The sequence below is a fragment of the Engystomops pustulosus genome, chromosome 3 (genome assembly GCF_040894005.1).
Source record: "Engystomops pustulosus chromosome 3, aEngPut4.maternal, whole genome shotgun sequence".
Classification (NCBI taxonomy): Eukaryota; Metazoa; Chordata; class Amphibia; order Anura; family Leptodactylidae; genus Engystomops; species Engystomops pustulosus.
The window spans coordinates 33,778,450-33,804,871 of record NC_092413.1 but is presented as its reverse complement, the minus strand read 5'-3'; the positions used below and the strand labels follow the sequence as shown (position 1 = coordinate 33,804,871).

General features: G+C 40.8%; 1 protein-coding gene across 3 annotated transcripts in view; it reads left to right on the top strand.

Moving 5' to 3' along the window:
• Positions 1-26,422, top strand: part of MACROD2 (mono-ADP ribosylhydrolase 2) — a 1,393,268-nt gene that overhangs the window by 536,041 nt on the left and 830,805 nt on the right. For all 3 annotated transcript variants that reach the window (XM_072140441.1, XM_072140440.1, XM_072140439.1), the window contains exon 5: positions 12,875-12,991. In XM_072140441.1, the coding sequence (XP_071996542.1) occupies positions 12,875-12,991 (117 nt within the window). The remainder of the gene's footprint in view (positions 1-12,874; positions 12,992-26,422) is intronic.

Sequence of the window (26,422 nt, the reverse complement as noted above, 5' to 3'; positions counted from 1 at the left end):
CAATAATATACACTTGTATCATTACATTAGCTCTCTACAAATGTGCAATTCTGAAGTCAAATTTTTAGGAATGGGTAAACAAGCCACAACATATCAAATCTATTTAGACCGAAAGCCACTCGAAAACAAAGAAGTGGATTTTATTACATCTGCTTCGAATTACCGCCGGTATCACGATAATTAGAGGCTCACATTTTTTTACCTAGTGAAAACATTTGGGAAGAAAGAATGGCCTTCCTTTCACCTCTTTTTAGCTTTGACCACATCAATCTAGAACGCTATTTATTGTAACTGGAAAACAACTGTGGTTTACATGTTTGGCCGAAACGAAGGGAGAAAAGATTTTCTCACACACACAGAAAAAAAATAAAAAATTGGACGTTCATCGGAGACTTGAAAATGTTACATTTTAGGACTCCGGATCTGTAAATAAATATGTCAAATCCTAGTTTTGAGTTGTGATAGTTACCGCACGACAGCTGGGCTCGGGTAGATAGGCTTTACATTATTCATAAAGCAGATAATTGATATACATGGTGAAGGAGCAGTGGAAATTAATAAAATAATAAGCTCTTATCAATCTCTGCTCGGGGATCTGCACAGCTCAAAAGGTTAACAATGCGATGATGGAATAGTGCTCCACTTAATGCCCTCTTGAAAATCACCAATCACTACTTCAACTTAAAGGAGAAGTGTCACTTAACTTTTTTTTTTCCTAAACAAAAGCTGTAACTCTAGACGAAGGTCTCCAAGGTCTTGCTACTCTGTTTCTGTGGAAATAAAGCAGATTTTTCAGGTTTTTTTTGCTTCCCGTTAAAAAAAGATGCAGAATCTATATCAAACATTTAGCCTGAAGTGTGTGCGTGTGTGTGGGCTGAATATTATCCTAACAAGAACTTTTCCCAAATCAAAGGGATCAATATCAGGCTTCAGGGAAAAATGTGCTAAGAAAATGACTCATCTTTGTCTTTGGTCAACACATGAGCGTTCGTGTAGACAAAAGATCCGGAAATTAGGTTTTGTCTGAATTGGCCATCAACACATCACATATGCTTAGCATGAAGTACCACATGTCACTTTTCAGATGTCTTCAAAACTCTAAAATGTAGACATTCTTGATTTTTAACTATTTTATAAATCGTAGCAGCTAATCAATGAATTGCCATTGATAAACTGATGGGTAAATCTTCCTGTAGAAGGAAATTGGAGACAATTTTACACATCTCATTAAAGGACATCTACCGCCAGGATAAAGAATTGTAAACCAAGCACACTGACATACTGGTGTGTTCCTCCTCTAGAAAAATCTGTTCTTCCTTAAACTTCTTATGCCATGGTTTTTACAATAAAATGCTTTTAAAATTATGCAATTGAGCCTTTTATTCTTAAAGTCAAGGGCATAGGAAGCCTAAAGAAGGGCAAAACCTGCCAGAGAGGGCGCAAACCAGTATGTCAGTGTGCTTGGTTTACAATCCTTCATACTGATGGTAGATGTCCTTTAACAAGCAGCAAAACAATTAAAAAAGCCATGATATTAACCAGCTATCTGGATATAAATCTAAAATATTGGCCCACATTTATTAAAGTGTTTGCGCCAGTTTTCTCTCTGACTTTGCATTGAAAAGAAAGTGAAAACTGGTTACACGTGTATTTAAGAAGTGTCTGAATCAGCTTTGTGTCGCAGCTGCTTTGTGTTCGACACAACAGAAAAAATGGGCACCTAAAAGTGGGTTTCACACAAAAAAGAGAATCTTCTTTTTTGGGTGCAGATGAAGCGCAGGAGTGCACGAAACGGTCCGTTGCCGGAGTTTTTAGCGTGCAGCACCTCCCTGTCCTATGTACCATCTTGAATAAAGAAGATTCTCTTTTTTGGGTGAGTGTCGCCATCTTTTGTCTTTTTTCACATGTGTGAGCATTTTACTCTTCGGTTGAGCACCACCTGTGAACTAAGAGTGCCATGATCCTATAAGGCTGTCCGTGACCCACCAATGTTTGTCTGGTAGTTCCGACGTTCTTTCGGATGGTGTAAACACCACCTTTTAAAAGTGGGTGTCGGTGCTTAGTTGGAGTTTGCGCCACAATTCTGTAAGCACCACAATTTTGCAGCATGAACAAGGTGTATCAAAAAAAAAAGGTGCCCACTTTCACATCAGTGCAGGGGCGCCAGATTAATGAATTTTTATTAATCTGTCGCACTCTGCACACTCCACAGGCAGATAGTCCAGTACAACATGTCTTCATGACTCTAATGAAGGTGACCCCTCTCTATGGCATACTTCCAACCCTTCCCATATTAAAAAAAAAGATTGTCCTGCACATCATTCCTCAGAATGCATTCAGACGTTGCTTAACAAAAATAGCTAATCCTTTTTAATCCTTTTTGATACAGTACTGACCAAGCTCCAGGCTATGCAAACACGACCGGCAACTAATGGCCTATATCCTAAGGATATCTCCCGTAGTAGATATACTATAATTACCAATAGTAAAAAAATACAAAAATGTTATTATCTTACAAGAAGACACAATACATATCCCACAATAATAACAGAATACACCCCAGCGACACAATAGGTAAAAAAAAGCCCAAAGATGCAAAAATAATTATCCTGCATATCAGGGCCAGTGCCAACCCTCGGCATACCTGGGCAAGTGCCGGAGCCCACATGAGGCTGTACATGGGAGTGAATGGGCTGTATCTAATAAATCTATAGGGTGTGAAGGGGGCTTTATTTAAAATAACCACGAGGGGGCTGTTTCATATGATAAACTAGGGTATATTTTAGGGAACAAGGGAATGTTTCAATTTCTAAATTTTTAATGCTGTCTCATGCATTTACTAAGAGGGGGTCTACTTGAGGCTCTGTCACCTGCAACCTCGTAGCCTACCCTGCTGGATATTACCTCTGCCTTCCCTTTCCCCATACCAGACAATAGATGTTAATACATGTCAAGGTATCCCGGTGTAGCTACCCCAAAAGAGGACTCTACAGATTACTATCTTTGGTATCATAAACAAAAAAAACATTGGTGGCCAAAGACTGAAGATCACATCAATTCTAAGTATACTTGTTTCATTGCTGTCTGTTGGGTTGAAGATCTTGGAGCACAAGCAGCACTCTGATGCGCCTTTCATGATGACAGATTCCATGTAAATTTAGCGAGGGATGAGAAGTAATTTAGATTCTGCAAAGGCGAATATAATTGATTTCACTGTGAATGTACTAAGGCTCTGTTCACATAACAGGTGCTCTCATTCCATCAGTATTTTGATAGTAAAAAAGAAAGTGTATATCAATGTGAGCCACAGGGATTTATTGAAGTCCTTTTGGAAAAAAAAAAAAAATCCATCATAGCTTTCATGGCTACATAATGGATGGTAGCTTTCCTTCAATGTGAACAGAGCCTGAGGCTATTGTAGATTGGCCTTAAAGTCAAAGTTATAGTTAAAAGGACAAAACCTATTTGTAAGCAATATTATTTATATCATTCTTATTCTTCTGTTCAGTACAACTGCAAATATATGGCTCATATATGTCTCATTCGAATCGCCCTACAACAGTGATGGCGAACCTTTTAGGGACTGAGTGCCAAAACTACAAGCAAAAGCCACATATTTTTCACAAAGTGCCAAATGCTAATTTAAAGTAACTAAAGTAACTCACAGGTTTCAAATGTATTGGCATCCTGAGGACACCAATACAGTAGAAAGGAGAAATTTGGATTATTATTGTATTTTCCCTCTAAGGTATCTTAACAGGATGAATCACAAGTCCAGAGAAGGGTCTTCAATGATAATCCAGTCATGTCAGCACCTCCTTGCTCCTCCCGCACTTCTAGTTACTTTAAAATAGCGCTGAATGTGGCACGTCCTGGGCTGCCTGTGACTATAGGAGAAGGTATTGAGTCCTGAATGGTGACCTTTGTGCTGGGTGATGGGTGCCCACAAAGAGGGCTCTAAGTGCCACCTTTGGCCACCACTACCCTACAATATACAGAGTTTCTGAAGTTTTGGTTGGAAGTCTCTGCTTTATATTTCATGGAATTCATTGTATTTCTTAAACTTTATTAGAACCTAATGTGATTGGTTACATGGTGTGAAATAACAAAAATAACATGGTGTGAATAATATAAACAAACTATTTAAAAAAGAAAATCCATAGCGTTATTTGAGTTCTTACTAATATTTATCTATCATATAACTCTGATCTTGCTTATTAATTTAACATGGAAAGGCCTAGTCTTTAGGATGTGCCATGGAAACTAAAAAAAAAAAAGGATGTATACCTGAAATAAGCAGTTTAGTCAAATTTTTAGAAACAGGTATCGGCGGGCGGGGGGGGGGGGGGGGGGGGAATGCCAGAAAATGTGATAAGTTATTTGTCGTACATAGCAAACATAATGTGGCCCCCTATATTAATGCACCTAAATTGTTGCCCCAAAAACTACTGAATAAGAAACCAACCAAGGGAAGAAGGGCACAACTGAAGTCACAGCACACTTGTAATAACAATAATAATCTTTATTAGTGCTGAAATGTGCAAAGCCCACTCCATATTTAGTGCCAGTTCTTACCTTCTGCAAGTGCTGTGCTCCACTGTCCGGGAAGACCTGAGCTTTTGCAAGGTATTTGTGGGTTATAAGTCTAATTTTAAAGTGGTAGGTTTCCTTTAAAGGAAATCTACAAACAAAATCCATCATGATAAACCAGGGCCATTTACTCATAGATCCGGGCACTGTGACTGTGGTAATTGTCTTATATTTGTTATCCATGACCTCCTGCCTTCTAAAATCAACTTTTAACTTAATGCTAATGAGCTAGAAGGGCTCTAGAGTGTGTATTCCTAGTAACAACCTCAAAGCCCTTCAGTATCATTATCATAATTTTATATGTTGATTTTGAAAGGAAGCCATGGATAACAAATATTAGAAGATTACCGCAGTGACTGTGCCTGCATCTATGAGTAAGTGTTAATGGTTTATCATGCTACATTTTGATGGTAGATTTCCTTTAAAGTAAATCTAATAAAATATACCATCACAATCAAACAGCACTGGTGTGCTCACTGCTGCTGAGATTACACCAGGAAGTCGGAGGGGGAAAGTGCCGAGGGAGAGTGAGACAGTGTAACATCATGTGAAGCTACATTACAAAGGGCTGCTAGTAACACACCACAGAACCCTTCTTACTCATTAGCATAAAGTTAAAAGTTGAATTTATAAGGATAGAGGCCATAAATAACAAATATAAGATTATTACATTACTACATCGTACTACAGTCACTGTACCTAGATCTTGGCATAAGAGTCCCTGGTTTATTGTGATTGATTTTGATGGTAGATTTACCAAGTTTGTACTACATCCTTATGTTGTGCTCTTTTATAATTAGGACTTTATTTTTCATAATTAGGATTTTTTCATAATTTTTTTCATAAAAAAAAAATATTTTGTAATTTGTAGTCCTTTTGCTCTACTAAAACCAATATTACATTGAACATTATGAAATTAAATCATAAAGCTATAAAACATGCATAATAGACTTGTTTTGTTGTCCTAAGGCCATACTTATTCATATGAACGGAATACTTTGTCCCTAAATCTTGTACTGAGCTGTTTAGTCTGCGTTTGTGTTCCCACCGTTGTATCCTACAAGTGGATCATTTTGGATGTTTTAACTTCATAAAATAGGCTTATACCAAATTCCGACACATATCATTATATCAATATGTTTTATACAAAACCCTACAAAGCTGTTGTATTCCCTTACAAAGGAAATTCAGAAAACGATAGGGGGCTTCAGAGATTCCAGACTTGGAGGAAATAAATGAAGCTTAAATGATCAAATAATTGATTTGTCATCCTGATATGAAGATCACAGGATAGTTAAGCCTAAATAATAGTTTTAAAGAATATTAGGGAATGCAATAAACTCCCATGAAAGTCTATTCTATGCAGTAGAGGGATATAACATAGACTGGGCGGTAGCCTGGGGCCCAAGCCTTCAGGGGGGCCCATGTACACTCAAACCACCCACCAAATTTTAGACTAAGAAGGGCCGTCACCCATGAAATACTTGTGCATCTGTTCCTGCTTTCAATATGGAAGTATATATAAGAGCCATTTCAGGATCTTTGAAGGTTCTCCAAAGGTCTTGAAACCTCAGATAGAAAGCAGACAAAAGTGGCGCATTCTCCGTTTTCCAAGAAGCTGATACTAGTACCACATGTGATTCCAGACTTGTAGGGTCTATAATATTCATACAGCCCATAACCCATGGCAGTCTTTATCCATTGATTCTATGTTTATGACCTGACTCGAGATGGCCTTGCTGGCATGGAAGAAGGTGAATTCTTATGGTTTGTCCCATTAGAGACGATTTCAGTTGCATTCAGTTTGATAATTCACAAAAAAGTCCAATTCATGGTTATCCACCAAACAAATGAAGAGCTTCAGTCTACCACAGCATGAATCACTGGGTGCTTTTTATATCTCCGTTATTATTTTTTGTAATAATTTTGCTGCATCAGTTCATGTTAGGCCAAAACCTTGAGTAGTCAAACACACGAAGCAGGTGGAAATTTTTGGATTATACCACATGTTTGTGTAGAAGTCCCATCTAAAGATGGTGGAAGAAGGCTCGCTTATAAAGCTATTTTTCATCCAAGCCAAATGATGTGGTCTTGATAAAATACATAGGTAGCTATCCTTAATTGTATCAATTGTTTCACCATACAAAGCTCCAGGGTTAGCTTGCAACCCTGGAGATATGTGTAAGCATACTCTGTGGTGATGGTATCAATAGGACTATGTTAAAGGCATGTATATTCTAGGATTGTAGCTGGACTTGGTGCACTTATGAGTGGGATAACCTCATTGAACACAGCATAGCCCCTCTCCTACTCTGGAGAGTAGCAGGATTCTGGTTAGATATAACAGCTGAGGGAAGGGGCTTGGGAGCAATTTGAATGCAGAGATTACGAACACAGAAGTGTGAGGAACCATGGAATATAAACCCATTTTTCAAAGTTCAGCTGCTAACATCACTCACAGAGGTTTTGTTACACATTTCCAGGGCCTATACCTTACACTTAAAGAAGGAAATATAAAAGCAAAGTCTAAGGTAGACTTGTAGGATTTTATCTGCTTTATGCTGTGTATGGTGTGTATATGTGGCATGGTTGTATATGGTACTGTATGTGTGTATATGCTGTATGTATATATGATGTGTATATATACTGTATGTATATTTATGCTGTGTATGGTGTATATGTGGCATGGTTGTATATGGTACTGTATGTGTGTATATGCTGTATGTATATATGATGTGTGTATATATACTGTATGTATATTTATGCTGTGTATGGTGTATATGTGGCATGATTGTATATGGTACTGTATGTGTGTATATGCTGTATGTATATATGATGTGTATATATACTGTATGTATATTTATGCTGTGTATGGTGTGTATATGTGGCATGGTTGTATATGGTACTGTATGTGTGTATATGCTGTATGTATATGTGATATGTATATATACTGTATGTATATTTATGCTGTGTATGGTGTGTGTATGCGGTATGTATAAAAGTATATAAATGTGTATATAAATGAGTGTATACATTCGTGTGTGTGATTGTAACTCACATGGTCGAGTATATAAATATGTAATTTTTTAAGGTGGAGGGGGGGGGGGCATTCATAAGTCTGCTATGAGACCCTGCCGCTTCTACTTACGCCCCTGCTAAAAAATAAAGCAAAAAAAAAATGCAGTAATTTTAGAGAAGCCCCTTAAGCTCTTTGTCCTCCTTAAGTGACTTCCCTGTGACTTCTGAATCGTCTGTGCTAAAATAGAGAATGAAATAGCAGAGATGAAACTGAGATGGACTAAATACCTTGGGAGCAATTGTTGTAATCTGTGCATTGTTGTCCACTTGAGCAGAGCAGGGTTTAAAGATCACAGCCAAATGTCAGCATTCAGCTGTGAGAACAGAGGTCTGGTATCTCAGGTTAGCAGCCAGCAGATGCCCTGTGCTGTGTCTGCACTATTAGGCACACAGACCCTCTATTAGGCCGGATGCTGTAGGCTGGCTCTCACCAAAGTGACACTTTACAGCAAAATAATGTCCCTTAAGGCTGTATTGCTGTAAATACACATGGACCTGTAGAAAAGCCATTATTCCTTTGTTTGTATGGATTTTCTTCTTTACACAAGATAATACACATATAAGAAGTTACGTCTGCATTCATGTGCAGCAGCCGGATGGTGTCCTGGAGAGTGGAGCATGTGATGGTGAGAAAATACATAATCAATTACAGTTAATTAATTTGCCCATTAGAATATATTTTAAATATTATATATATATTAAACAGTGGACAAAATTGCCCAGAAGCCCACACCTTATTATCCTTACACCATACACCGTCAGGGGGTAATGGAAATGAAGATCTTGTATTTATTTTAAATTTTTTGTTTGCTACATTCTTCTAAAACGGAGGTTGTAACAGAAAGCCACAACACGGTTGTGAGCAAGACAACTGAGCATTTATTATTTCATCAGTGTGGAGATGAAGCTGAGTTGGGTAGACCGCCCTACACTGCCTATTCACTGATGGACTATTCTTGAGTAGTATTGAGCATACTGAAACTGAAAAGTTCAACTTCAACATCCCCGCCGGTAACGCCCATGATTGGTGCTGGCATCGATCGCTGGTTTTAAGTCACCAGTGTCATTTAAATCTCATAGGCCGAATGCCAGGACTAACCTGCCGGTGGCTGAAGCAACGACCCTCCCCAAAATGGCGATGTGAAGCCGCATTCATTTTAATAACGCTGGAGACTATGCCAGCAGCATTTAAAGGACTGGTTGGGGTTGTTACAGGTTCGGATACCAACATTTTTGGTGGGTCATCACTATTCCTGACTCATTGCTAGCCATTTACAAACAGTCCATTTTTTTAACACCTTTTTAATGGGCTGATTCAGATTTTAAAGTAACATTTTTGAATTGACCTTCTTTTTAGATGGCACATTTTACGTATGTTGATTTCTGGGTTTGCGCCACACCAATTTTTATGAGCTGGTTCAGATGATAGGGGTGGAATTAATACCACCAACTAACACAAGCAAATAACCATAACAAGAACATATGGCAGGAGAATTTTGGATACGTTACAGAGCTAGCTGATGTTCCACATTGTGTAAGTTCATAGATGAACTAGTGTGAACCAGATAACCCTTCACAACAGTGGTGATCCCAAACATTTGTTGGCACGAGGGAACAAGTGAATTCTCAGTAATATTACGGGTGTCTATATCACTGCGGGAGAATTTCATGGGCAGAGATCACAGGCCGTCTGCTGGCAGTGTGTACACTGACGAGGCATTTAGATATGGTGTGACATTCCTGTTAGGGCCAGTGCTGAGTGATAAGGTATCACAGGACAATGCTCAGAAGATGCCATCGGACATGGACACTAATGCATATAGACTTATGCCTCAGGAAAAATGTGTCAACTATCCGAGGCCGGAATGGATAAAAATAGGATCGAATTAACCAAGTCTTCCCGGCTTTCCATGGACGAGCACATGCTATAACTCATTGTGATCCCCTCATTATTGCCTTTAAATTTAGTTTAATTGTAATTGCTCCGTTATCATGTTAATGGCCTCAACTACATGTCTTTAATATAATCCTATGGGCTCTCCTCTAAGCAGGCAGGGCTTTGTGCCTACTCCGTCCCGGCAAGAGGATTACTAAAACTTTGAAGTAAATCTTAGATAATTTCTAACAAACTATTACAATTAATTTGAGGGTATTATTTTGGGATCAATAAAAGGATCCACTTTCTTGCTCTCAATTATTTTATTTTTCGGAACCTTTGTGTTCCCAAGAATTTTGATTTTGATTTCTCTAAAGGCCTATGTCTTTTTTGCTATTTGTGTCTGTCTGTTTTTATTAAAGCTTACTGCTTACAATTATAAATTTAGTTACAGTAAAGGAAATCGACCATTAAAATCCATCCATTATTAACCACTTACTCATAGATCCAGGCATCTTCTTATATTTGTTATCCATGGCCTCCTTACTTTAAAAATAAACTTTTACAATTATGCTAATGAGCAAGAAGGATTTTGATGTGTGTAACCAGAGCCCCTCCGTGCTGCAGATTTATGGCTTGTTAGTGTGCAAGGAGCACTCCAGCACTGTGTGCTGAAACTTCCTCTACTGCAGTGAAATTAAATTAGATCAGGCAGAGGGAGGAGGAAGTGCTGTGGGAGCAGAGGGGGTGGTAGAAACAGTATAACAGCCTGTGAAGACAGAGCATGGTGAGGCTCTGATAATGTCAGCAGAACCCTTCTGTTTAATTTGCATAATTTTAAAAATTGATTTTAGAAGGAACTGCATCGAGGGGCTCTGGTAACACCCCCAAAGCCCTTCAATATCATTATCATAATTTTATACGTTGATTTTGAAAGGAAGCCATGGATAACAAATATTAGAAGATTACCGCAGTCACGGTGCCTGGATCTATGAGTACCTGATTTTGATGATAAATTTTCTTTGAAATCAATCTGGGAGGCATTAAGTCTGAGATACAAGGATGTTAGACTGCTCAGAGAAATATCATGAGGTCCAGTATGGTTCTTCCCACCACTACCGGCCTCTCTTGGTATACAGCGGCTCTAAAGTGACCTTGCATTGACAGTACACACAGCTATACAGGCGGTCCCCTACTTAAGAACACCTGACTTACATACGACCCCTAGTTACAAACGGACCTCTGGATGTTGGCAATTTACTGTACTTTAGTCCTAGGCTACAATAAACGCCTATAACAGTTATCACTGGTGTCTGTAATGAAGCTTTATTGTTAATCCTGGTTCTTATGACAACCCAACATTTTTAAAATCCAATGGTCACAGAGATCAAAAAAAATTTGACTGGGGGTTACAATGATAAAGTATACAGTTCCGACTTACATACAAATTCAACTTAAGAACAAACCTACAGTCACTATCTTGTATGTAACCCGGGGACTGCCTGTAGTCTCTTATAGGCCATAGTAAGATTCTGTAGTGAGAGCGAGTCCTTGATGTAATGTATACCAACACAGGCTGCCCGTGATGGGAGTGCTGCATTGAACCTGTGGAAAAGACAGCAATAAGTATTTGTTTTTTCATAAATTTTTCAGCACTTGGGGGGAATAGTGAAATTTTATGAACTCAGCCAACCCCTTTAAGGGGAATATATAAGCAGTTTTGACGATACAAAGCTGCAGGCAGTGTTAGTTATTGGCAATGGAGGTATGGGTTACCATACCTTTTTGTGTTTGCTTTAATAGCAGCAGGACTGTGAAAAATATATTTATATTCCTGGATCCTAGTTGGGCTCAGCTCAATCTGTGGCACTGGTGTGTGAAATATCTTGTATATACTGTTGCACAGCCCCAACTCCTTGAGTAACATTTGTAGGGAAGAAGCATAGAGCTCTGCAGCAGTGTATTGAAGGAATCCCACACACCAGCACACCAAAGTGCACAAAGTCCAGCTACAATCCTGGAATGCAATTTTTTTTTTTTTTTTACTACTGCTACCAGCAACACACATAAAGGTAGGGTTACACACATCTCCAGGGCTAATGCTTAACACTGTTTGCACCTTTAAAGAGGACTAACCCTGAGGTTTCACCCCACCTAACCACCAGCCTCCTGAGGTAGGGTATGAAATGTTCTTTCTCACCCATTTACCTATAAAAAATAACTGGCAAATTTTCACCTAATTTTTATGATGAGATGAGTCAAGTTTCACATGAGAGGAGTTAAGTTTAGTGGTTGCGGGGGTAGTGTTGCGTCAGAAACCCCTGTTGTCTAATCTTTGTGTATACAGATCTCATCTTTCATTATAGCTTATGGCTTTGTGAGCTACAGAACCAGAGAAACAGGCAGCTAAGGACATAGTTGGAAATGCAAGCTGCAGATAACGATCCAGTTCCTGACTATTTTTAGATCATAGAACCATAAGCTTGATGGGTTGTGAAAGAGGAGATTCTTATCTTTAGTACAACCCAAAACACACAACACATGAGAGAACCAAAAATAGAGGCTTCTGATGTGACCTTCTAACTGCAACCACTAAACTTGACTTATCTCCTGTGGAAAAAAACAGATGAAAAGAGTCATATTTGCCTGACTTTGTGGGAGATTTTTTTTTTCCTAGATAAACTGTTGAGATTACACATAACAGAAGGAATTGTAGAATGGACGTTATGGGGGAGATTTATCACAAGTGACTGAGGTAAAAATGATGTAGTTATGCATGGTAACCAATCAGAGCTTAGATTTAATTTTAGAAACAGCTGTGGGAAAATGAAAGCTGAGCTATGATTGGTTGTTGTGGGCAACTAGAATAATTTTGCTTTAAAAGACTTGTGAAAGTGTATTTACTTGGGATAAATCTCACCCTATATACCCTACCTGAGGTGACTAATAATTTAGTGTGGTAAAGCCCGGTGACAAACCTCCCTTTAAGGCTACATTCACACGAACGTATGATTTCTCCAGTATGAGCCCGTATGTACGTGACGTTTTTCATCCATATGCAACACGTATGTAAGGCTACATTCACACACATGTATGGGGGACCTATATTCGGCCAATATACATCCCCCATACACTTCTACAAGTCTATTACTTTTAAGTTTGTCTTTTACTGCATAAATATGTGAAAATTGTATTGTCAGGCAGGCCCACATTGTAGCATTCACCTTTGATATGCAGTGTTGTTAACCTTTGAAAAATGGATTTAATTTCTAAATGAATTTCACCATTATGAGCGGTAAGTGCTAATAATTGCATGTCCTTCCCTTGTAGTGGACGGCTGTATACACAGAGCCTCGGGGCCTTTTCTGAGCGCTGAATGTCGCACACTGGGAGGTTGCGCCACTGGTCAAGCAAAAATCACTTGTGGCTATGAACTACCAGCGAAATGTAAGTCACCTGAATTCTTCATATAAAGCGTGAGATTTTATGAGGGCAATGCTGAATATATGTGGATTGTATTTTTTTTATAAGACCTGTTGTGACTCGTTCACTTTGTAGGAGCTCAATTACTGCCACAAATTGAAAAGGCTGCGAGCAGCGACATGAGCGTTTTACCGAGATACTAAAGTTAGGGCTCAGCGAAAAGGATTCACATCTTTACTCCGACCAGATAAATATGGTACAAAGGTCACACGTGGATCAACGAGAAAAGATTCTTGGCTCGACTCGATATTCTCTAATATACCAGATGCAACATGAGATGCGCTAGAACATTGTGATCATTGTATAATAGGAACGTCATGCGCTTACTCTAAATATATGATATGAATCGTGCAGAGAGTACACAACCTATGCCTGGGCTATGCTAGATATGTTTGGACCGTCTAGAAAGCCTTAGCTAGGCTTAGGAATATTTGAATTCTTGAAGATCCTTTGAATATTCTTAAAAAATCTGGAGAAAAAAAATGGCGTCAACACAAGACACTGGTTATGTATTGATAATTCTCTGAGAGCAGAACTGTTCTAGTGTCCCATGGCAACCAATCAGAGCTCAGCTTTCATTTTCCCGCAGTTGTTTATAAAATTAAAGCTGAGCTCTGATTGGTTTCCATGGACAACTAAAGTTTTACCTCAAGAATTAAGATTTTGTGAAATTAGAAATTTTGCTATTGTGATATATTTGTATGTTATACAGTCATTTTACATTATTCTCTGTCGATAAGAATGTTTTATATATTGATGAAAAACTGGGTAAAAGCCGAGAAGAAAAAAGTGAATATAACATTTCGAAGGTAAGGCATCTGGGCAACACCTTGTCACTACTCTGGTAGGTTAATTCTTTATTTCATATCAGTGTGTTCTCTTTAACGCGCTTTTTTTAAAGGTAATAATACAATAATAATATAGTTCTCTTTGTATGAGTGATGGCCGGGGGGCATCTAATAATGTTAGTAGGGAATAGTGTACAATCTTAGATGTTCCTTTGAAGAGTGAGGGTATGCACGACATGAGCATCTCAAGTGAGTGAGAGGAATGTATATGATGGACTGTCCTCTTCCACTGGAGACTGTGGGGAAGATCTATGAGGGTTCAAATACCAGTAATTAATTACCGTGGAGCGGTGTGTAGTGGGTGCGGCTGGGCAAGGAGTGGGCTCCTGCGAGCAAACGCAACAGGTAAAAGTTTGGAGACTGCAGAATGTTTCTACGTCAGGTCCTGGCTGGACAGCGTGGCCGGAAGATACCTCAAAAGTCCGGAGACTCTTGATGGATCCGTTAATGCCGGAGGAGGCGGGGATTTCATCATATGATAAATCTCCCCCTGTGTTTGAGAGTTTTGGCTTTTGCTAGTCCATGGTCTTAATTTGATATGAGTATAACCAACATTGGCGTTCTGGTTTGAGGTTTGGTTACATAACCCTTACATATTGCTGAATTGCGGAAGTGCGAATCTGGCAAATTGATGCTCCTAGCTGGTAGCCATGGTTTGGATTGGCCAGGTGCCCCCACTTCCCCAACCAATCATAGCCATGGCTAGTAGCTTGGGGCGTTGATTTGTTGTAGCTAGTTTTTGGTGGTAAAGGGAGTAAATTTACAGTGGAGGATGTTTAACATACAATATAGACCATGAAATGGATCAGAGGGAAGAACTATACTTTCTGTAAACAGTAATGATCAAGTGACTGTGCCTTTGAGGGTGTGGTCATACGTATCGCCAGCATCACATTTAAAAGTGGTTTTTGGCCCGATCGCTTATGCGCATCTATGGAAACACATGCGATGGGTAACCAGGAAACCAGAACCCGGTGTCCTGCATCATTTGCAACACCGGGTTTTGGTTATGATCACATGTATTTCCATAGAAATGTTTAGGTGATCAGGCAGAGTTCCGCCCTTGTGCGCTAGCGGTACGGGTGACCACATCCTAAGTTGAGTCAAATTTCTTTGAAAATCGTCCAGAAAAGTTGATGAAATCCAATTATGCTCATTGCAACCCCACTCTGTCTCATTATTACCCAGACAACCCTAGTTATACATAAACTAAAGCTTTTCACACTTTATATTTATATTTATTGCTAGCGCTTTGCTTTTATTATTCATCTGTATGATTAGTCATCTCAGCTGGGGTAATAGGATGCTAGAAATTTCCCTCTTCTGCACACAGGGTAATACATACATGGTAAACGATAACAGCCCAGCCTGGTATTTTCGATAAATAATGGCGTTCAGAGCGCTATTCACTTGATAATGTTTGACTGCCTTGAAAGCAGTTGTTAGGGAAAAAAATGCATTTTCTCTTTTATTCATGCAGATTTGTGGATGGTGAACACTCGCATGCCCAGAGAGATCAAAGTGATATATTGTGTTTTCAGCTGCTGTGCAAAGGCTGATTGGCAATTACTGTGAAGGCATCTGTCACATGTTAATGCATAGAAACAGAATCCGTCTCCAGCGCTGAAGTGGACTTAGCAAAATTCTGCCTTTTACCATTGAATAGTCTTATGCAAAACATCTTGAATCCTAAAGATGTATGTTCCTGTGCAGCACATGGGTGACATATGTGTAATAATTAATGATCGCAGGTCACCGGCGGGTAATATGATGCATTTGTTTTGTGCCTTTTAAGTATCAGAGACGCGTCAGTGAAAGGTCATATCGGCTACATGTGCAGCTTATCAAAGGATACATATCAGGATTTTATGTTTAACAAGCCGAGGTGCAGAGTGCAAATGGCGACGGATCAGTCAAGTTGTTGTTCGTACGCCTTTTAAAGCTCTGAAAAAAAGAATGAAAAATGGGAAATTTAGCATCGTTATTTATTCGAGAAATACTTTAAGTCCACATCAGTGGGAATAGTTGAGGGATTACGGAGTAAGTCTGGAATATTGGAAACAATTTTTATTATTTACTGGTACCAGATGGAAATCTTAGGAAATGCCAAAATCAACGATTAACATACAGTAAATATACTATAATGAATACACTATGTTTTATAATTTTGCTTTGTCAAGTACAAAGTGAAGATTGTATGAGGGCACAGTGTCATACTTTAGACAAAAGTTGTGGTACTACTAGGGCATAGTGAAAAACCTTTGGGTTTACAAGTCCTTTCCCTTCCCCTAGTTCACCTCATTGTGTGTCCACAGAGTAGAAGACCCCCACACTATAAAATGCCTCCCCAAATTTGTATAATATCCCCACGCTCTATGGAGTTCTCTTTTCTGTAGTCTCTGCTCATGATTGCCCATTTTCTTTAGGCTCCTCCTTACAATGCCCTCTTTTATTTAGCCCCCCCCCCCTTTATATAGCCACCTGATTTTTGCCCCCCTTTCCTGTAGCATCATCCTCTATAATGGCCCCATGATGCCCATTTTTGGTTTGACTTCCCAACCCCTTTTCTTTCTTATTTGCTGTGAAAAGGAAAATTTAAACAAATCAGATTTTTTTTGCAATGGTTTCAGCACGTTCTCACTCCGGGAGGGGTTATGGTTCCTTGGGAGTAATTGATTTCTGCCCAAGACTTGGGGGGAACCGAAAATCTGTAAATGTCCCTTTCAATCTGGGACATGCATTGTTTCTGTGGTCTTTATTTTAGTAATCAAGGAGAACGCCTCTAAAATGCAGCATCCAAAATGTCTCTCAATTATTTTTAGTTGGATTATGTATAAATCCAGTATAAAGTCAAAGTATAGGGCGCAAACTACTATTGATGGCATGCTATACTTCACGCTCCAGATGTTGTACAGAGTTGTAGTTCACGATATCTAAGAAATTTCCTAACTGATGCCCAAGTTCAGATTTGCAGAAAAATCAGGTTATTAAAGGTTTTATTAAAAGTTTACTGTGGTTACCTAGCAAGAAAATAGGTCCTTGACAGCAAATTGGTGGAGGAAGGGGGGGGGCGAGCTCCAACATCCAGCACCCACTCACAGATCCACTTTTCTCAGCAGCATATAAATGGAACAGAAGACGGACAGCAAAGTCCTTGAGTGGCTGAACTGAGTCACTGCAGCTTAGCCTGTATTTAAATTCATGGGAGCTGATCTACCGATTTTGCATTGAGATGTGGGGACCCGAACTCTAAGTCCGGGGTTATGGGGCATCCCGCTTAACCCAGGCATATTTCCAGATTGATGGTCGTGCAGCCAATCCGGCAAATTGACGTCAGGGGAACGCTCCGGGCCAGTCACAGCCATGGCTAGTAGCTTGGGGTGTCAATTTGCCGGATTTGCTGCAGAGACGAAAATCCGCTTAAATATGTGGGTCACTTAGGTCACACCCGACCTTATAATTTGGTCCTGCTCATGATGATGGGATCTGTAGAGTTTCTAAAAGTTGTTTCTATGATGGTGCACACATCTGGGTAGAGGCAGCTTTATGTTATACTCCAATGTGTGCACCATCATAGTAACAACTTTTATAAACTCTACAGATCCCATCATCCATATAGGACCTCCAAGTACAGAGAGAGTTATGATTTGTTGATTGATGCTATGGGGCGTCTGTTGTATAAATTCTTGGAAGTCCTTCATTTTTAAGTACCATAAATTTCTTGTTGATATTTCCCGTAGATTTATTAACCATCGTAAATCACCCCGTGTGTACTCAGGGTTCATTAACCTTTTATTGAAGGGGGAATGTCTTACATTTTTGTTATTTACCGACCTGGGCAAAATATTTTATGCCTCATTAACACTGATTGAAAATTTCATGACAATTATGTGCCATGATAGCAATTAAGTGTAATTTATCAAGCCTCTGGACTGACATATGATTAATGTAATGGTATGATTTGGTTTGATTGCAATTAGCTGGACCAGAAAGAGCGCTCTTTTAATGAATCTATATGTATATTTTATATTTTTATTGCAAAATTGTGAAAAATTCAACAGTCCTTTTCGGATTAATTCACAGAACAAATGCATTCATCACATCGGCGAGTGCAGTCACGGAATAATAAATAATACAAAATAGAAGTTATCTAAAAAGTTCTGTCTAGAAAATACAGCTTAAAGGTCAAGATCCAATATACTAAGATTTATAGATGTATGGTATTTCTACATTCTTCTTAAACATATGAAATATTGAAATTTCAACTAAACCATAATCTAGTCACTCATGTTCTGGGGATACTAGGGGGACACTGATGCAGGAGGGAGCTGGAAATACCCCTTAGACTCGTATGAGGAGACCAGATATGTAATGAATAATACTAGTTGGAGTTGGCCCTGTTGCACTTTTGTATTGGGACTTAGAAGCTTGAAGTTACACACCTTATGATATTATATCGGTATCTGATTGGTGCAGGTCCCATATCGGGTAATTTAACAGTTGACTACGAAGAAAAGTGCTGTATGTTGTACATTGGTTGTGCTTGGTATTGCAGGTATCGATAAGGCTGTATTTGCCATCAGGCACTTGAGAGGCTGTGCCTCGGGCGTCCAGTTACCAAGCGGCATCAATAGGGGCAGGAATGTTCTTTTTTTTTTTTCTTTTCTCATTTTTATAATGAATAATTCTTTCATCCAACTTTATACATTATAAACAATCATTGCGATAGCCAACATTAAACCACACTCTGCCAAAATTGTGATTTTCCAGGTTCGAATATTTTAGGAAAGATCAGATTGGTGAAAGTCCAAACACTGGCAGTCCCCAAAGATCAACTGTTCTCGGCAGGTGCTTCATTCTCTGTGTCTTGGCTCAACTACTACTATTTACTACTATGTGCAAGCTCATTTGTGTACATTTGTTACACGCCGCCCTTGGTGTGCCGGTTTAGCTTGGCATGTTCATGGTTGGATCATTTGTACACATTTTCTGACTTGTTGGCTACAATCTAGTCAAAACTAACCCTAACGTATATATAATTACCCTGTATGTATTTTTATATCATGTGCATACAGATTCTATTGGAAGCATAATGAATCCACAGGAACTGTCCCCTGTAACCCAGTGGTTTCCCCCTAACACCAGAAGACAATTTTACATACAGGAGCTACTAAGGAGTACATTACGTCTTTTCAGCAGAGAAGAAGTCCACATAGAGGGACAGATCAATGTGATTAACACTATGGGCATTGCAATTGGGCTGATACTATCAAGGCTGGCACTATGAACACTAGGATGAGTACTACAATACTCCTCATACTACCGTATTTTGATTTACTACATGGTTGGCACTTTGGGTATAATGATGAGTACGGTATTTTCCCTAAAATATAACCAGTAATAGCGATATACGCTGGAGTTCACTTTCTGTTTCAGACAGCAAAGATGATAAAATAGCCCTTAAAATTAGTTTTTGTAAATGTCTTTCTTTTGATAATGACCTGTCCTATTTACTAGACAACTTTTAAATGGGTTCTAACCTTTTTTTTCGGGGGGGGGGGGGGGGGTTCATTGACATGGATTATTTATGTCATCCATGTGCCATCCTTTTTTTTTTTTTTTTGGTCCACTTAGTGGCTTGGTGGTCCGCATGTGAGAAAAAAAGAATAGCGCATGCTGCAATTCTTTTCTCACGGTCTGTACAAGATATGTGAACATAGGACCCATAGGAATCAAAAGGTCAGTATGCCATCTGCAAAAAAATGGATAGCAAAGGTGCCTCAAAAACACCCATCTAAATGAGCCCTAAGGCTACATTCACACTGCCATATGGGGGACGTAATGATGGCAATGGGCGCATGGCGCCGTATGGGAGCGGTACGGTGCGGCACGTGTCCTACCTTTCCATGGAATACGGCGCTGTGCGCAACGTTTCTCCGTGGAGAGGGGCGGGGTGAGCAGCGCTCACCCCCTCCTCCTCTCCCCGGCTCTGACGTGTGTCTGCCGTGCTACGGTACGGCGGGCACATGTTAGTGTGAATGTAGCCTAAGACTGAATTACTAAATGTTTTTAAATTGTAAATAAAAAAGTAAATCTTTGCACTAAAAATCGTATGTCTTAGATTTCAAGTGTTGACAAAATATGTCATGAGTGACACATGTCTGCAGTCATCGTTCCCCTTTTCCCACCGAGCAATCGTCTGTATAATGACATAGGTAAAAAACATCCAGCAGCTGCGCACACTTGTAAATATAGATTTGGAATATCGATGTCTCAGACAAAGATTATAGAAGAATTTTTATGTGAAACAGTAAAGCTTAACAACTTGTTTTTCCACAAAGAATGTGAGTGGCCGTGTAGAACCGAGGGAAATTTATTTATTGGTATGTGTCAAGAGAAACTGAAACCTTCTCTATCCTCAATTCTCCAGAGTTCCGCATCATTTTGAGCAGAAGGAAAGTACAATAGTCTGTTGAAAATAGGAGCAGTGGTGTGAAAAGGCTGGTGTATTGGGTGGTTGCCGGCGTAGAAATGTTTAATTTAGTATGGCTTCTGTGAAAATGTCAGCAGCCTTATTACCTTGAATTTAGATTTATATAGCTGGGTTTTTTTTTTATTATTTGGCAAAATGAGCGATGGCAGATATTCCTCTAAGGAGACAACAATTACAAATATGCACTGATTTAATGTCTCGCTAGATTATTTGGAACTCTTTAGGTATATTTAATGAGTTTTCTCTTTTAAGTCTTATACAAGGGGTCTAGGTAGTAGATGGCAACCAAAAAAATCAATTGTTTAGGGAAGTCGACAACAAGTAACTTTACCTTAGGCCTCATACACACAACTTTTTTTTTTTGGTGACGAGTGGCACCCACACATACGGCAGCTAATTCATGGCATTATAGACTTCTATTGTGTACATTCATCATTTCCTACCAAATCGTGAACATCTTGACTGGCCTTTTTCAATGGACACTCTGACCTACCAATGTCCTATGGGGCACATGGCCAGTAGTGGCTACAATGTACACACGAATGTGGGCATGAAGCCTTATTTAGGATATATATATACAGGCAGTCCCCGGGTTACGTACAATATGGGGGCCGGAGGTTTGTTCTTAAGTTGAATTTGTATGTAAGTCGAAACTGTATATTTTATAATGGTAGATCCAGACAAAAAAAATTTTGGCCCCAGTGACAATTGGAGTTTAAACATTTTTTGCTGTAATTGGACCAATGATTATCAATAAAGCTCCATTACAGACACCTTACAGCCGATCATTACAGACACCTTACAGTTGATCATTGTAATCTGGGACTATAGTAAAGCATTCAGAAAGCTTCACCAGAGGTCAGAGGGGTCTGTCTGTAACTATGGGTTGTCTGTAAGTCGGGGACCGCCTGTACAGTGCGTTGTCCTGGTTATGTAAAAGCCCAGCTTCATGACAATGGGGCTTAATTACTAAGGCTCCGTGGACCGCACTATCACCGTATATTCCGATGATTTCCATTTTGCGACACTTTTAGCAGGGGTTTTTGGCGCACGTGATCAGATTTTGGCACATCTATGCCAGCTTTCATGCGACACAAATTGGGGGGGGAGTTGAGCGGGCCGTCGGACGATCTGACTGTTTCGGACTAAGCGCGGGATTTAAATTGTGTCGCAAGCTATGCACTTACATGGGGCGAAAAGAAGTTGGTGAACTCCGGCGGACCACAGCGGGGAAGCAACACATGCAGGAAATTGGGTGCTGCGAGTGAATCGGAGCAGCTGTGCATTCTCGTCGGGGAATGCACCTCAGGGAAACGCGCATGGATGGGGAAGTGAATATGTAAAAAGAATTATGTATACTGGTGCAGTGATCCAATAGATATAGCTGTGGTTCAGCATGTACATAGGTACTCTTTACACAAAGGGCATTCGGAACCCTTGGGATTCAATCAATGAAATAGATACATGTCAACATTGTAAAACCCTCTTTAAGTTTGAACACCCCTAAATATGTTTTTATTTTCACAATGTTCCCCTAGATTCAAACTGTGATCACAAAGGCAGCATAACTTTTTTTTCCAGTTGCTTGCCCGCAAGTGACCTATGTAAGTTGCCTATGTGACCTTAGGGCCTTGATAATAATCCTGAATGTTCATTTTTCAGAACTCCAGATATTTACATTTGTGCTGTGTGCAGACTCTTGTGCTTCTTTGTTTGCATGTCTGAGCACTTATAATTAGGAGGACCTGCAGCAGGAGATTATGACTCATCCTGCTTCATACCGCACACAGCCTGTGAGCTTCATACCGCACACTGCCTGTGAGCTTCATACCGCACACACCCTGTGAGCTTCATACTGCACACAGCCTGTGAGCTTCATACCGCACACAGCCTGTGAGCTTTATACCGCACACAGCCTGTGAGCTTCATACCGCACACACCCTGTGAGCTTCATACCGCACACACCCTGTGAGCTTCATACCGCACACACCCTGTGAGCTTCATACCGCACACACCCTGTGAGCTTCATACCGCACACACCCTGTGAGCTTCATACCGCACACACCCTGTGAGCTTCATACCGCACACACCCTGTGAGCTTCATACCGCACACACCCTGTGAGCTTCATACCGCACACACCCTGTGAGCTTCATACCGCACACACCCTGTGAGCTTCATACCGCACACACCCTGTGAGCTTCATACTGCACACACCCTGTGAGCTTCATACCGCACACTGCCTGTGAGCTTCATACCGCACACTGCCTGTGAGCTTCATACCGCACACTGCCTGTGAGCTTCATACCGCACACTGCCTGTGAGCTTCATACCGCACACTGCCTGTGAGCTTCATACCGCACACTGCCTGTGAGCTTCATACCGCACACTGCCTGTGAGCTTCATACCGCACACTGCCTGTGAGCTTCATACCGCACACAGCCTGTGAGCTTCATACCGCACACAGCCTGTGAGCTTCATACCGCACACACCCTGTGAGCTTCATACCGCACACACCCTGTGAGCTTCATACCGCACACACCCTGTGAGCTTCATACCGCACACACCCTGTGAGCTTCATACTGCACACACCCTGTGAGCTTCATACCGCACACAGCCTGTGAGCTTCATACCGCACACTGCCTGTGAGCTTCATACCGCACACTGCCTGTGAGCTTCATACCGCACACTGCCTGTGAGCTTCATACCGCACACTGCCTGTGAGCTTCATACCGCACACTGCCTGTGAGCTTCATACCGCACACTGCCTGTGAGCTTCATACCGCACACTGCCTGTGAGCTTCATACCGCACACTGCCTGTGAGCTTCATACCGCACACAGCCTGTGAGCTTCATACCGCACACAGCCTGTGAGCTTCATACCGCACACAGCCTGTGAGCTTCATACCGCACACAGCCTGTGAGCTTCATACCGCACACAGCCTGTGAGCTTCATACCGCACACAGCCTGTGAGCTTCATACCGCACACAGCCTGTGAGCTTCATACCGCACACAGCCTGTGAGCTTCATACCGCACACAGCCTGTGAGCTTCATACCGCACACAGCCTGTGAGCTTCATACCGCACACAGCCTGTGAGCTTCATACCGCACACAGCCTGTGAGCTTCATACCGCACACAGCCTGTGAGCTTCATACCGCACACAGCCTGTGAGCTTCATACCGCACACAGCCTGTGAGCTTCATACCGCACACAGCCTGTGAGCTTCATACCGCACACAGCCTGTGAGCTTCATACCGCACACAGCCTGTGAGCTTCATACCGCACACAGCCTGTGAGCTTCATACCGCACACAGCCTGTGAGCTTCATACCGCACACAGCCTGTGAGCTTCATACCGCACACAGCCTGTGAGCTTCATACCGCACACAACTTGTGGACAGGTGGGGTGCAGTTTTCAAAGAAAGCAGCCTTGTTTTTTTTTCCCTAAGTCTGTACAACCCCATACCAGGAGTTACAAAGCCAGGGGAGATCCAACAGGATACTACACAGAGCCATAGCAGTTGTTACTTTCCTTCTTGATGTTTTTTTCCCTTTAATCGGGTTCAAACAGAACAAAATAATAAAAGCAGCTCTTCCTTGTATTCCACAACCACTTTTATGTCTACTTTTAAAGCTTCTCGATAAAAATTAAGTTAGAACAAACACAATTGATTTGGTGACATATCACACGCCGGAATGCGGAGCGCCTCTTTTTGACACTGTGCTCTTGTCCTTTGTAATATTGACATTTTAGTTGATGTCATTTTTCAAGTAAAGGTTTCCTTTATCTCGCCACATTCCACAAATACTTTTCATTTTTCATATTCCCCGCAGTAAAACAAAGCTTGGGTTTATTTGACAGGGCTGAGGTGTTTTAATGGGTGATATTTTTTTTTCCTTGAGTGCTGATTAAGTATACATTTTATGGACAACTTGTCTTAAGCAAGATTATTATTGAATGAAAGGATGGGAGTTGGGGGAGGGTGATCATGACAAGTTCTCACAGTTCATTTGTGTCGATAGAGAAGCAGGTCCAGATAATGAGACAGATTTATTACAAGTGTCGGTGACAGGTTAAAGAGAAAGGAGCCATCCAGGAAAGCCACCAAACTTAAAGGGAACCTACCACCACAAATCTCCCTATAAAGGTAGATCGGATGGTAGGTGGATCAATAGGACGTAAGGATAGCCCTTTTAAGGACTAATCCTCACGTCCTCGCACTTTTTTGGAAACTTTTATTCGGCACATATGTAAAATTTTTTATGCGGCTACTGGGGCGTGGAGTAGCCGCATCTGAGGTTACACGAGGCGACTACTCCACGCCCCGGTAGCCTCTTTTCTCCTCCTACTTACAATCTTCGGCACGCAGCTACAAGGAAGCTGCACACCCTCGCCCGAAGATCCTGCCGTCTGCGCATGCGCAGAACAGCAGGCCCGCGCCACTGCAGCTCCGGCTTCAGCAGTCTGACAACCAACACCCGCCCCCCCCCCCCCCCCCCGTGGTTTTCTGAAGCAGTTTGGTTGTCCCAGTGAGCGAAATTGGCTAACCATTCGTCAAGTGACCTGCACGGAGCTCAGTCCAATTCTTAAAAGGGCATCAGAACTGTTTTGCAGTCAATCGGGCATTAAGTCCGAGTTGTGCGGGGCGCACCCAAACCTTACACCTAAATATAATGTTCATGTCCTCTCATGTGTAATCTGAACCAGTTTTATTTAAAATAGCTTTAAGAATATGCCATGCCCCGTTCCCCTAGGCCGAGTTCTGTCCAAACAAGAGCACCTGGGGCCGCTACATACAGTGCTCACTAAAAAGTGGGGAAAGGACTTGTAGGGGAATAATTTCTGATGCCAGTTAGGATGATCGCGGACTTGGGCCCCTGGGAGATCGGTGTTGTAGGTCATCATAATGTTTAACCCTTCCCGGCTAGGGCAGGCTCCCAGGGGATGGATAGAGGAGGAGGTCACTTGCCTAGTGGTGATGGAGGTGCCCAAAGAAACAACGCTCACACTTGTGCTTGAACTTTAACTGTAGGTATATCCGCCACCTTTGTAAGCTATCCTTCTCAATGTGCTCCTCACATGCACTGCACTTTGCTTGCTGTGCTAACTCACTCAACTTCCGCTTCCACCTGGCTCCTCAGAGCCCCAGGCTGTCCTGCTTGTCTCCTATTGGTCATCGTGCTACTGACTCACTCTTAACTACTCCATTCATCTTCCCATAATTCCCTTGTGTTGCTCTGGTACCTTGGTAGGCCGGCCCCCTTCTTTATTAACCATAAAACAATTTAAAATCAGTTATGAGGAATTTTAAGCAAATCTATCAATATGAGAAAAGCCATCTTAATAACAACCAACTTTGATAGTCAATGGGAAAAATGGATACTATATGCATCGAACAATGATATATTTTTATAAAAGTTTAAAGCCTTCTATATAATTGTTTTTCTATTCTTATTTTTATTTATTTATTTTTTTCCTTCTCCATCTGTCTCCTCTTCTTCTTTTTTGCTGTTTCTCAAGTGCCTACGAGATATTAAAATCTCATGCCTTAATAGGGAATAGACATATTTATGTCTGTAAAGCAGCTGCATTATGTAAAATAGTACCTAAATAGATTTACGATATAGAAATACGTGTTGATGGAACCTTATATATGCTATGATGTACTGTTATATGTATAAATGTAATGTTAAAATCTTAATAAAAAGAATTTAAAATAAATAAAACAATTAAAGGTACATACACAGTACATTTTCATTGTTGTAGGACATTTTGTAGAACATTTTATACAAGGTTCTGTATTTTACTTTGATCCTTTTCCGCCTGCCCTGACCTGTTTCTTCGTCTCCGACTCCGATCCCGAGCTGCCCGTCCTGACCTCCGGCCCGTACCCAACTACGATCCTGCTTAACGTCTGTGTACCTCGCCTTGGCTGCCACCGTGGACAAAGTCACACCTGTGGAACGACCTGGTGGTACCAAGCCGCAGCAAGTCCAACTCGCTTTGTGGTGGGCTCTTGTGAAAACTAGGTGCCACTTGGATTCCGGTCCCGG